General features: G+C 45.0%; 1 protein-coding gene across 1 annotated transcript; it reads left to right on the plus strand.

Moving 5' to 3' along the window:
- The first annotated feature begins 6,434 nt into the window (after positions 1-6,434).
- OMR1 (L-O-methylthreonine resistant 1) lies at positions 6,435-13,134 on the plus strand. Its single transcript, XM_048695237.2, has 9 exons — positions 6,435-6,951; positions 8,746-8,925; positions 9,020-9,289; positions 9,542-9,748; positions 10,250-10,498; positions 10,576-10,649; positions 10,807-10,924; positions 12,282-12,416; positions 12,669-13,134. Exons 1-9 carry the CDS (start codon positions 6,538-6,540, stop codon positions 12,822-12,824), a joined length of 1,803 nt encoding a protein of 600 aa, XP_048551194.2. The 5' UTR covers positions 6,435-6,537; the 3' UTR covers positions 12,825-13,134.
- Positions 13,135-13,237: the final 103 nt, after the last annotated feature.

The following is a 13,237-nucleotide window of genomic DNA, read 5'->3' on the forward strand; positions in this document are numbered from 1 at the left end:
GTGTGCGTGCTGGCCTAACCTACGCCCTTACAACAAACGTAAGCTCATGTTTAGATCCATGCAATGTGCTTTTCTTGGGTACAGTGCCCAACACAAGGGTGTAAAATGCCTTGACATCTCCACTGGTCGCGTTTACATCTCACGGGATGTCGTCTTCGATAAGACCAAATTCCCTTTTTCAGATCTTCATCCTAATGCCGGTGCGCTCCTCCAAAAAGAAATTCTTTTGCTCCCTCCTAGTCTTTCCGGTTATGATCAAGGGGGCATTAATAATTGTGATGATCATATGTTGGCTAACCCTCTTAACACTGCGCATGAGTCATCTGATAATGTTACAGGAGCACCAAACAGTGGAAACAAAGATGAAAATGGCGAAGAAATCACCTCAAACGACCTTCATCGCATGTGTCGCGGCGAGGGGAGCATATCTCCCTCGGGATCGCAGCTGCAGACGCCCAGGCGATCCTCTTCGGGATCCGTTCCAGTCGCCAACCACACGCCCGCGCCAGATGGGCCAGACGCGCCAGGCGTTGTCAGGTGCACGGGCGCCAGCGACCCGCGGCGTGACGCGCGGCCTTCCCCGGCAGGGCGAGACGCGCCTCCCAGCCCGCGCCAATCTCCAGCTGCCACGCGGCAGCGCGACGATGCCCCAGACCGCACGCGCTTTGCGGACCAACCGGTCTGCTACAAGCGGCGCGCCGTCACGCGTCGGGCGGACGCGGGACCAGCCCCGGATTCTGACAGTCCCGCGCCATCATGGGCTCATGATGAGCCGAGTGGCTGCCCCGGATCTTCTATGGCTCCTTCCTCACCATCGTCTCCAGTCGCCGCCACAGAAGATCATGTTCGCCTCGAACTGGCAGCGGCAGGCGGATCCTCCTCGGGTTCTGCCGCTGACTTGGCTCTTGCGGGATCCTCTGCGGCTACGGATCCTGCTGCATCACCACCACGCCGCACAACACAATTGAAGAACATATACAAGGGGTACTTCAACCGAAAAATTATAAGAATCTAATCAAATATGGCCTAGTCTGTTCCACAGGTGAACCAGGTGAGCCCAACACAATTGAAGAAGCTCTTACTGATGAAAAGTGGAAAAAGGCAATGCCTGAAGAATATAAGGCTCTTGAAAGAAACAAAACGTGGCATTTGGTTCCTCCACAGCAAGGTAAAAACTTCATTGACTGCAAGTGGGTATTCAGAATTAAGAGAAAGTCTGATGGAACCATTGATCGTTATAAGGCTAGACTCGTTGCGAAGGGCTTCGAACAACGGTATGGCATAGACTATGAAGACACCTTTAGTCCAGTTGTAAAAGCTGCTACCATTCGTCTTGTGTTGTCCATTGTTGTTTCCAGGGGATGGAGCCTTCGCCAGCTAGATGTACAGAACGCGTTCCTCCATGGTGTTCTGGAAGAGGAAGTGTACATGAAGCAACCTCCTGGGTTTGAAAACAAATATACACCTTCTCATGTGTGCAAGTTGGATAAAGCATTATATGGACTGAAACAAGCTCCAAGGGCATGGTATTCCCGTCTCAGTAAAAAGATGCAAACACTTGGTTTTGTCCCTTCCAAATCTGACACCTCCTTGTTCATTTATAACAAATTCAACACCTCCATGTTTGTCCTTATATATGTGGATGATATTATTGTCACAAGCTCATCTGATGAAGCAATATCAGGACTCTTGAAGGATTTAGGTGCAGAATTTGCTCTCAAGGATCTAGGAGAATTACATTACTTCCTAGGAATTGAGGTGAAGCAGCACAAGGATGGGTTACTTCTCTCTCAGGAAAAATATGCCACAGATTTGGTAAGGAAGGCAGGCTTGCAAGGTTGTAAACCCACACCCACTCCTCTCTCTAGTACAGAAAAATTATCTCTTACAGAGGGAACACTCCTAAGTCTAGAAGACAGTACAAAATACAGAAGTCTTGTAGGTGCACTTCAGTACTTAACTTTGACCAGGCCAGACATCTCCTTTGCTGTTAACAAAGTATGTCAGTTTCTGCATGCACCCACTACAGTTCACATGACTGCTGCCAAGCGCATTGTCAGATATGTCAAATATACTCTGAATATTGGACTAAATTTCAGCAAGTCACCTTCTACTCTTGTCAGTGCTTTTTCTGACTCAGATTGGGCAGGATGCTTGGATGACAGACGCTCAACTGGTGGCTTTGTAGTATTTTTTGGACCCAATCTCATATCATGGTGTGCCAGAAAACAGGCTACAGTCTCCAGGTCTAGTACTAAAGCAGAATACAAGGCTTTGGCCAATGCAACGGCAGAAATTATATGGGTACAGTCTATCTTAAAGGAGCTGGGTGTGAAAAGCTCTCAGGCTCCATGCTTATGGTGTGATAACCTTGGTGCCACCTATCTGTCTGCAAATCCAGTGTTTCATGTCAGAACAAAACACATCGAGATAGATTTTCATTTTGTCAGAGAAAGAGTGGCTGATAAACTCTTGGACATTCGCTTTATCCATTCACGGGATCAAGTGGCAGATGGGTTTACAAAAGCCCTGCCCGTAAGGAGTTTCGAAGACTTCAAGCATAATCTCAACTTAGTGAAGTTGTGATTAAGGGAGGGTGTCAAGCAAGGCGTATATGTGCAGGACTCATGTATTCTCGTGGAGATCAACGTAGATACGTATAGAGGTTGTTAGGCCGGCTTGTTATCTCTTATCTCTTGTAACTAGCTTAGCCTTATCTCTTCTATTCTTCCTCTCCAAGTTGTACTCCTGATTCTCTCCAATCGCATGTATGCGCTATCAAGGATCCTGCGCCCCTGCCTATAACATGCAACACGTCGTCTCACATCGAGGTAAGACGTTTCCGTTCTCGCACAATTTCTACATAGTATAGATGAAATAAGAACAAAACATTTCGGCAAAATCCGAGTCTTTCCCGTATACAGACCTGGTGTGCGGCTGTTTTAAATCATTGTCACTGTTTCGTGGCGGCAATTGTAGAATCCAAATCCAGCGATAACTTTTTGATTGCTCATCTTTTTACTGCAACCTGACAACGCTAAATTATTTCAAAGCAAAAGTAATGATGGTGCTCGCTTGTCTAATCGGAAACCATTGTCTAAGATTCAACCGGGTTTTTTTTTCACTGCAAAACATTTTTCTGCTGGTAAATTATCTAGTTCTGCCACTAACATTAGACCATGCACCCGTACACTATCTCTGCCATGCCGTTTTCAGTATGCTAGCTATAACCCTCAGCTGTGTTGTGGTCAATTTGTAGAGTAAGAAACATGATCTGCTTTCAGCAGGCATAGTGGAGGTGGTTTGCAGCTTTTATGCAGGAAAACCGTCAGTCAATCGAAGACACTTGTAGAGACTGGGGCAACACTTGTAGAGACTAGTAAGGGCATGTACAATGCATAGCCTCAAGATGATGACTCGCATGCCATGTAGGATCGGATATGACGTAAAGTAGGTTCGGATAGGGAAGCGGGATCCTCTCCAGGAGGCAGGTGCTTGAAGAGAAAAAGTGTGGTCCGGTGACAAAAACTGAAAAGATTGAAATGAAAAATAGAGTTTTATTTTCTACTCCCTCCGTAAACTAATATAAGAATGTTTAGATCACTACTTTAGTAATCTAAACGCTCTTATATTAGTTTACAGAGGGAGTATTTTTTAATGAGGCCCACTAATGGTAGCTTGCATTGCGAGAAAAAATAAATGTAATCTTAATGAGACCCATTAATGGTAGCTTGCATTAGGAAGAAAAATTAAATATAGATGTCTCAAATTACTTTTTGTCATGAGGCATATGTGTCCATATGCCATCGTTGTACATGCCCTAACAAAGCTTGCTCTGCCACATAGTTGAGGTGAGCAAGATCAGTAAACAAGTGGCATCGATCCTGGTGGGAGATGCTAAATATGATCGAAATGCTGACAAATATTTCCGCTCGAAATCCGGGCCTGTCCACGACGCAAATCCGCTCCCTAACTGTTTAAAAGTATGAACATGTCATGTGGTGGCCATTGTATAGACCAAATGCAACGAGATTCCTGCCATATAGATAAAAATAACCTGAGTAGACGTGTCCCCTTTGGATGTATTTTTACCATTGGTCTCAACGTTCAATTTCCCCTACTACCTGACAACACTGGTAGCCTCGTTGTAGCCATCACTTTGGTTTTTCTTTATCGCAAATACATATTTTACTGTTGGTATGGCCACGTACCGCAGCAACAATCCAAATCCGCCATTGATAAAACAACATCCGTAGCTTGAGACTAATGGTGGTGCGTGTCAATCGTCAAACGTGCGTACGTACGCGAATCAACCTGTGGTTGAGTTGGTTAGGTGGACAGTGGTATTCCCAACCCACCAGGATTCAAATTCTGGTGCTCGCATTATTCTTGGATTTATTTCAGGATTGACGTTCCCGTCGATGACGAGGTGCCTGCGGTGACTTCGTAAATCTCAAGATGATATGTCGGCTCAGTCTCTCGGAGGTGCTCATAGGGGTAGGGTGTGCGTGTGTGCGTTCATAAGGGTAAGTGTATGCGCGTGTATATGAGTCTGTACTGATGCTCAAAAAAAACGTGCGTACGTACTCACATGCACATGATCCGGCGTCAGCAGACTATAGAAGTATAGAGTACAGTTAGCCGTTGTCCGTTTAGGCGGCAGCAGCAGCTGAAAACCGTGCCGCATCGGAGTCCCGGGAGTCAGGATGCGTGCTAGTTTTATAGTACGATCCAGTGAAGTGGCGCAAGATCTGCCTTTTGGCTTGTGTCTAGATATTGATTCCTCCACACAACAATTTGCTTCTCGTGATAGAATTAATTAGAAGGGATGCCAAATCATGCGCTCTCTCTGATTTATATTACTCGCCGCTCATTTAGTATGCAATGCGCCTCGACTTGATTCTTGTCGCATTCTAGAAGAGGCAAAGTTCTTACGGAGGAGAATTTGAGGCTCCGGCGGAGCCCTAGACACATGCTTTCGATCGGATGATAGTAGCGGCGCATTGGTGTTGACGTGTTGTTCTCCATGTTGAAGGCACCGCTTTGGAGTCGAATTTGAATAACGATGGTGTTGGGCATGGCATGCATGTTTGTGGGTCTCGAGACATATGCCCCACCTTTAGTAGTGCAGAGACCTGTTTGGCAACGATGATGATGGCAAGTGAAGACGCGGTTTATAATCGACACTATGAAGTCGGAGCTACCATGTTGATGACCGGGTGAAAATGTTGATAAGCTAAGGGGGTGAGTCGGTTGTGGTGGATGACATCAACAGAGCCCTTGCGCTCATATATCTCTAATGAATCTTGCCATCAAGATCGGAGTAGACTCGTATGGCCCTAATTGACGGTCATGCTCCACTATAGCCGGCGTTTTGGCATGTCGTAATGTTCATTTGCCTCGTTTTTTCTCTTGTTGATAGGAAATTTTACGAGCATTCTAATTACCGCACCATTTTTTCCCCAGGATTCACAGAGAGGCGGCGGCTAACTTTTCTCTTGACCTTGTAGGTGCCCAGCGGGTTCCTTGTCCTTCCTAACCGCTCCCCGTGTGGGAGGGTGGGGGGACCCCGAATCTGAGTGTCACGGTTCGTGTTTTGTAGGCTTTTCAAGCTTTTTTGTCATTGATAAAGTTAGGGCAATAACGACAATGGAATAATGGTTCCCCAACTTTTCCATGTCGATGTCTTTCCTTGGAGTGGCGTCGAGGAGTCGGAGTATGGTGTAAACCGTTGGGCAGTCGGTCTAGCATGATTAGTTTTTCTTCATGGCGATGACGGCCTATTGAAGGGATGATATTGCAACATGTTTTTGTTCTCCGTCCCCCGCGATGAAGCTCAGCCACATACCGCTTCATGAGGGAACTTGCGAGGTTTGTGTTCCCCTTCTCTGTCTGGACTGGAGTTGAGATTATCTTTTATCTCTCCTCGATGCCGAACTCTCCTGGACGATGATCTCTCCAGTTCGCAGTCACTGGTGACTTGTCGGCTGCTGCTTCTACAAACTCTTCAGTTTAAACAAGTTTTGCTCCAGGAATAGGAAGGCCCAAAGACGGCAGCGAGTTTTGCTCGCAAAGGATGCAGAAGGAAGACAGTGTTGATTTCTTCAAATACTTGTTCGCGACTCTTATTCTTTCAAGGAATTCCTTGTAAGGACAGGTCTTCCCCCCTTTTGTTGAAAATTTTACTTTTAATTAATTAACAACTATAAGTAATGAAACGAAATATCCAAGCTCCGTTCATTTTCAATTTTTTGTCGAGAGTGCCGTTCATTTTCAATTGGAGCTCGAGTTAAACATGCCGCAGCAGCAGGTCAGCATGGTCCTGCGCCGGGCGCGAAAAGGACGGCAGAAGCGCCAACAAAAAGGGGCGCCCGCGCCATCCCACAAACGCCGACGGCACGATCACCCCCGGCCCCACCCAGGCCCAGGCCACATCACCATATCCCGCGCCCCCGTGACGCGCTCCTGCGGCGAAACCACCTTCCCCCCATTCCCTCCCTCCACCCACGCGCCGCGCCGAGGAGAAGCCAGCCCAGGATGGCGGCCGCCGCCACCTCCTCCTCCCCGTCCCCGGCCACCTTCCGCGCCGCGTCCCGCCGCGTCGCCGGCCGGCCGCCCTCGCGGGTGGCCGCGTCCGCCGCGGCGACGACGTCCCCGGAGGCGGCGGCGCCCCTCAGGGCCGACCTGGCGCCCCTGGCCCCCGCGCCGCTGATGCGGGTGGTGCCCGAGTCGCTGCAGGGCGCGAGCGGGGCGCTCGTGGGCGTGCCGGGCCGCGGGGCGGGGGCGGGGGAGGAGGGGGGACTCGACGGGCCCGGCGCCATGGAGTACCTCACGGCCGTGCTCGCCTCCAAGGTCTACGACGTGGCCGTCGAGACCCCGCTCGAGCGCGCCGCCAAGCTCTCCGACCGCCTCGGGGTCAGCCTCCACATCAAGCGCGAGGACCTGCAGCCGGTAATCAATTAATCAATCAATCAACCGCCACCTTAGAACGATGCAGGCAATCGTCCGCGTGGGGAGATTCTCGCATTTTCGAATTGTTGCACCCTGGTAGAACTTCGATTGGTGTGGGCTTTGCGGGGGTTTTGCCTTTGCCTATGATGCTTACTGTTTAGATTCCTCGCGCGCCTTCGGCGTCGACGCGTTGCTGTCATGCTTCCTCGACAATAATGGAGGTTTCGGACAGTACTGTCATTTCGGTAGGGGGTTAGCGTGGTGTTTTGTGATTTGAAATGCACCGCCGCGTCAGAGGTCTCAAGTACGCTGGCCGGCCACGTCAAAACATGATCAATCACTTCAGCGCCCATGTCTTGAGTCCCAGCGCTTGCTCTTGCAGGGGAGAGGCAGCGAGCACCCCCAGCTTCAGGTCTCCGGCCATATCTTCAGGTCCAGCAGCACCAGACCGCTAGTTTGATGACCGTTACCTCGGATTATTTGCCCACAATCCAGCTGGGATTATTTGGGCGTGCATATACCTTGAAAGGCCAAAGAAGTATCGTCAGGCAGTCTGCACTGCAAGCATCCAGAGCTGGCTAGTAGCACAGTAACCTTGAAGGGGAGCTTCGCTCCACATTCCCCTCTCTCAGGAGGTGCTTGCAGAAGGTGGTTAGCAGATGTAGGCCTTGTTAACCTCCAGTTGACAGCAAGTACTCTGCCATCTTTTTGCGCAGGATTACTCTCAGCTGACCCAACTCCTCTGCATCTCCCTCTTTGAAAGACGCCTTCCAGTTCCTGAGTGCCTGCACTATGAGCCTCCACATCTGTTTCATATTATAACCCAGGGCGGAGTGTCAAACACTATTATTTCTGCAATTCCAGACCCTCCACAGAACTGCTGCAGAAGTAACACTGAATATCTTAAACCTCTTGTTAGTTGTTACTTAACCAGGAAGTAGCCACAGATAAAAAGGTCAGAAACCTGAATACAGGTAGCCTGTATTGGTGGCTATTTCTTCCCAACTTAACCTAGCTACAATACAGTAAAAAGTAGGTGGTGCCCTGATTCAGTTTCAGAACAGTGCACACATTCAGGGATTTTCTCCGTTACTTTTGTAAAAAGTTGTCCCTAGTCATAATATTGTTCAAGAACATTAACCACAAGAAAATCTGAATCCTAGGGTGATTTTGCAGCTTCCAAACATCTGGAACAAAAACAGGCACAACTCCTCTGAAATTGATAATCTTGTGTAGAGAGCTGGAAGAGCAAGTACCATTTTGTATTCATACTTCCGTAGCAAACAATATGCATCAGAATAGCAAATACTACTAGCAGTATCTTCAAACTCAAAGCCTCAAACCACTGTTGTAACCGAACCTGTGTACAAGTTCTTCTGAAAGTGCATTTTACCTGGATACCATCCCTGGTCTCAGGCTCTCAGCTACAACTGAGTTTTGCTCATTTAAAATGTATTTTATTGTGAGCTTAATATTAAAATTTGTTGAACAACGGAAGTTTAGGGCATGTGGAAGTTTCTAATCTGATATATCAGATCATTTAGTGTTATTATGATTGACATAATGGTATCAGAGAGAGGGGTAGGGGTATCCTAGGTGCAAACTGAAAACTTTATCTCTCATGGATATTTCTGATATATTGTATAGTTTATAGTGTCCTCTTGCCCTTAGCTTTATTGTTTACCAAATGCTTGGCTTTCTACTTTTTGTGTTTATTTATTGCACATGTAGCTTTTACTGGCTCCTTCAATGGCTATTTTCATACCTAGGTAAATTTGTTTGTTTCATGCATAGGTGTTTTCATTCAAGTTGAGAGGTGCATATAATATGATGGCAAAGCTCTCCCGAGAGCAGTTGAACAATGGTGTTATCTGCTCCTCTGCTGGAAACCATGCTCAAGGAGTTGCTCTTTCTGCCCGGAAACTGGGCTGTGATGCCGTCATTGTCATGCCTGTGACAACACCAGAAATCAAGGTCATCATTCTCTCGATGCCATTACCTAAATATGATGTTATACATGGTATATTTACGTTATTATCACCAGCTACTAACATATAACTTAGTCCAGTGGCGATCAGTGGAGAGATTGGGTGCGACAGTAGTTCTGAAGGGAGACTCATATGATGAAGCTCAGTCATATGCAAAATTACGGTGTGAACAGGAAGGCCGCACATTCATACCTCCTTTTGACCATCCCGACATCATCGCTGGACAAGGAACTGTTGGCATGGAAATTGTTCGTCAACTGCAAGGTCCATTACATGCAATATTTGTACCTGTGGGAGGTGGTGGATTAATTGCTGGCATTGCTGCCTATGTGAAACGGGTCCGCCCTGAGGTTAGCTTTCAAGCTCAGGAGTATTTTCTTCTTCTATGAAAAATATCGCAAGACACCCAAGTTCTTTGTAAATGGCATCAAAGTAAATGGCTTTGTTTTAAGTGCGCTTTGGAGGTTCAATTGTTTTTCATCCAATCGCCTAACTGTAATCCTTCTCCAGATTGAACTCAATACATCATTTGGTTACATTGGAGTACAATATTCATATTCAGGGTGTCACTTTCTTGTATGTTTACAACAGTTCTGGTACAGGTCAAAATAATTGGAGTAGAGCCCTCAGATGCAAATGCCATGGCATTGTCCTTGTGTCATGGCCAGAGGGTCGTGTTAGAACATGTTGGAGGGTTTGCTGATGGTGTAGCTGTCAAAGTTGTTGGGGAGGAGACATTTCGCTTGTGTCAAGAACTTGTAGATGGCATTGTCCTGGTCAGCAGAGATGCTATTTGTGCTTCAATAAAGGTGAGAATGATCAGTTTATTCTATGTCTGCTCTGCATCATTATGTTAAATGTATGTGTTACTACTGAACAGTGACCTTTTTTTGTCACTGTAAGTCTGCACTGCTCAATTTACTTGAATAAAAGCTCAGCATACAATGCACAAAAAAAATCCTACTTACAAAAATTTTCTGTGATCCAATGGTCTGTCCATGTAATCCACCAGCTGGAGAACTTTCTAAAGTTACATGTTTTAATCACTCTCTAGTGGAGAAGGTGATCTAGTTTTCGAGCTTTCAATTATTCGTGTGGATATTGATATTCAATGTATTTTTTTAATTTACTACGCATAGGTATCCTGTTAATATTGCTGAAAAGTAGGATGCTGGAAATTCTCCCATGGCAGTTTGTTCTATTCCAATCTTACTGCCATCATGCTTGTTGACTGTTTATGCTATATTGCTGTGGATGTTCTGCACTGATAATCTTTTTCATACTGAAAATGTTGTTCTTCGTGGGTGCAGGATATGTTTGAGGAGAACAGGAATATCCTTGAACCTGCTGGGGCCCTTGCCTTGGCAGGGGCTGAAGCTTACTGCAAACACTATGGTTTGAAAGGGGAAACTGTGGTTGCAATAAGTAGTGGTGCGAATATGAACTTTGATAGACTTAGATTAGTAACTGAGCTTGCTGACGTTGGTCGAAAACGAGAGGCGGTATTAGCTACATTTTTGCCAGAGGAGCAGGGAAGCTTCAAAAAGTTTGCAGAACTGGTATGCATCATGATTTTTTCTATCAACACATAATAGTTTATATTCTGTTTCTTTTCTTATGATTTCTTGTTCCGCAGGTTGGCCGGATGAATATTACTGAATTCAAATACAGATATGATTCTAACGGAAAAGAAGCCCTTGTTCTTTACAGGTACTCGGATAACAATTTCAATAATCTTGTTCATGTACCGGTTTATTGTTTCTTGATTACTTTTTCTAGAACCTTGACGGGATAGAAATACTCATACATAGAGACAGTGACTTTTTACATTCTCCTGGCTAATCTATATGGTTTTTCTGTATTGCAGTGTTGGCATCTATACTGACCATGAGCTTAAAGCAATGGTGGAACGCATGGAATCATCAGAACTTAAGACTGTGAACCTTACTGACAATGATCTCGCAAAAGACCACCTAAGATACTTTGTAAGTTAAATTTTTCTGCCACAGTGATAGCCTCATATCCCATTAACACATTATTTTGGTACAGTTGACAAATACTCCCTCCGTCCAATATTAATTGGCGCTCAAACAGATGTATCTGGCACTAAAATACGTTTAGATACATCCGTTTGAGCGTCAATTTATATGGGACGGAGATTGTAATTACTACCAGTCACATTATGGTAATATTAAGGTTTACTTGATGAATATTCCATTTGCAACATGCTAGGATGATTTGCGGACTGATCTAAAACATAGATGTAATGTTTGGGTGAATTTGAGCTGAATGGATATAATCAACTCTATTGTCTTTCCATCATGGAGCATAATGTTGCAAACTTCATTACATTCATTTAGTCCTTGTTAAACATCTTCTCACTATTGTGCTCTTCTCTGCCTCTGCCAGTTCTGGAAAACTGGGTCTATTGCTGGCAGACTACGTTTTTCCCACTAATTTTTTAGTGATCATGCAGGGGATACTGCACTTCAATGAATTAAGAAGGGAAATGAACTTTACAGCACCTAGTACAGGGCATGACAAAATTAAAAATGGAGATGACCTAGAAAACTGTACAAGGAAAAGAAATCCTAGAACAGAACCATGATGACTTGAACCACCTTCCATCGGTCAGCTCTAAGCTACCTGAGCTCCCAGGTCCTTCGCCCGGGCAAGCCACTACAGAGATTTTTCCTTTACTTGGTCGTGTATTTTGACATTAAGAAGGTGACAAGCACCCTACGCATCAAAGATGACTCATAATTGGGTGGTGGGGTTGTACAGACTTCTCGCCAACCTGGCTAGACTCAGTTTCTTGTGTATCATGAGTAATAGGAACAAGTATACAGAGCCATACTCCTAGAAATATGTATATATTCTTCATATATACTCAAAAGGCGTTTGCTGCAACAGTTCCTTTGACGTGTCTGTAGTTCCAAGGAAAAAAAAGTTAGGTAAAGAAAAATTGCAGAACAGAAGTTATATTGCATTCTTTTTGCATAAAACTACTGTAGCGATAAATATGTAATTGTGCAGTGCTGCAAGCATTCAACAGATCAAACATCTGATCCCTTGTTTCTTTCTGTACTTCAAATCCTGCTGAGATATTCAAAGAAAGAAATAACAAAAATCCTGCGAGGAGTGTGGTTTTGATGTTGCTTTGCAAATAGAAATGTTGACATCAAAAGATATATGAGACACAGAAATGATTGTCTTGATTATGTACGCCTTGAAGAGTTGAATGAGCCTATTCTATTTATTTTAATGTTGTTTTGGCCATTTTATATTAAAATGATGTACTGTATGTCGTTGTCTTATCATTCCTTGAATATCTATTTTCAGATTGGAGGCAGGTCAGAAGTAAAAGACGAACTTGTTTACCGGTTTATTTTCCCAGAAAGGCCAGGTGCTCTTATGAATTTTTTGGATACATTGAGCCCCCGATGGAACATCAGCCTTTTCCATTACCGTGCACAGGTATGTTATTTTAGTTCTGTCAGCGGCCTTCTTATGATAGTGGCCTTGTATGAAATCTCATAGATCTAATAACATTATCATATGCCACCTACCTTCAAACGTAGAAATGGATGAAAATCTTCCACAGAAAATTAAAATGGGATACACGGATTGTCACAGTAGTGTATAGCCAAACAATGCAAAATCATCCTTTTTAGACTGTCCAGAAGAGCTGCAAATGTACACATTCAGTGAGCTCATTATCTTTGGCAGGGCGAAAGCGGAGCAAACGTATTAGTTGGCATACAAGTGCCACCGGAGGACGTCGGTGAATTCAGGAGTCGTGCCGACAATCTTGGGTATGAATACATGTCTGAGATGAACAACGAGATCTATCATCTCCTTTTGCGCAGCCCCAATAAGGTCTGATCTCTGATGCGGCTGACTCTCACCAATCCAACCGATGGTTAGTGTGGCTTACCAAGGAGAAGACCCAATGCTAGGTAGGATTGTTAGTGTGGCTTGCTCTCTCATGTTGGAATAAAACCCTTGTCGTACCTGTTTGTGTAGAACTGTTAGTGTGCCATCCGTCGACATGTTATTTGTTGTAGTAATGTGTGGTGTATTTGCTCTGCGCCTGTGGGGCTAAATCTCTTGTTTTGTATGCTTGTGAGGCACCAAGAATTCATGAATAATGATAATGATAGTGATGATCCAATCCAAGATCAAATGTTGTTGAGTGTTGCGTCGCACTTGAATCATCATTTGATGCCTTATTTTTAGGTCTCTCTTGCATTAGCAGTCCTCCCAAAGTTTTCAAAAATTCAGAAGAAAGAACATAG

This window comes from Triticum urartu, chromosome 4A, assembly GCF_056163025.1.
Source record: "Triticum urartu cultivar PI428250 chromosome 4A, HENAU_Tu73, whole genome shotgun sequence".
NCBI classification, from domain to species: Eukaryota; Viridiplantae; Streptophyta; class Magnoliopsida; order Poales; family Poaceae; genus Triticum; species Triticum urartu.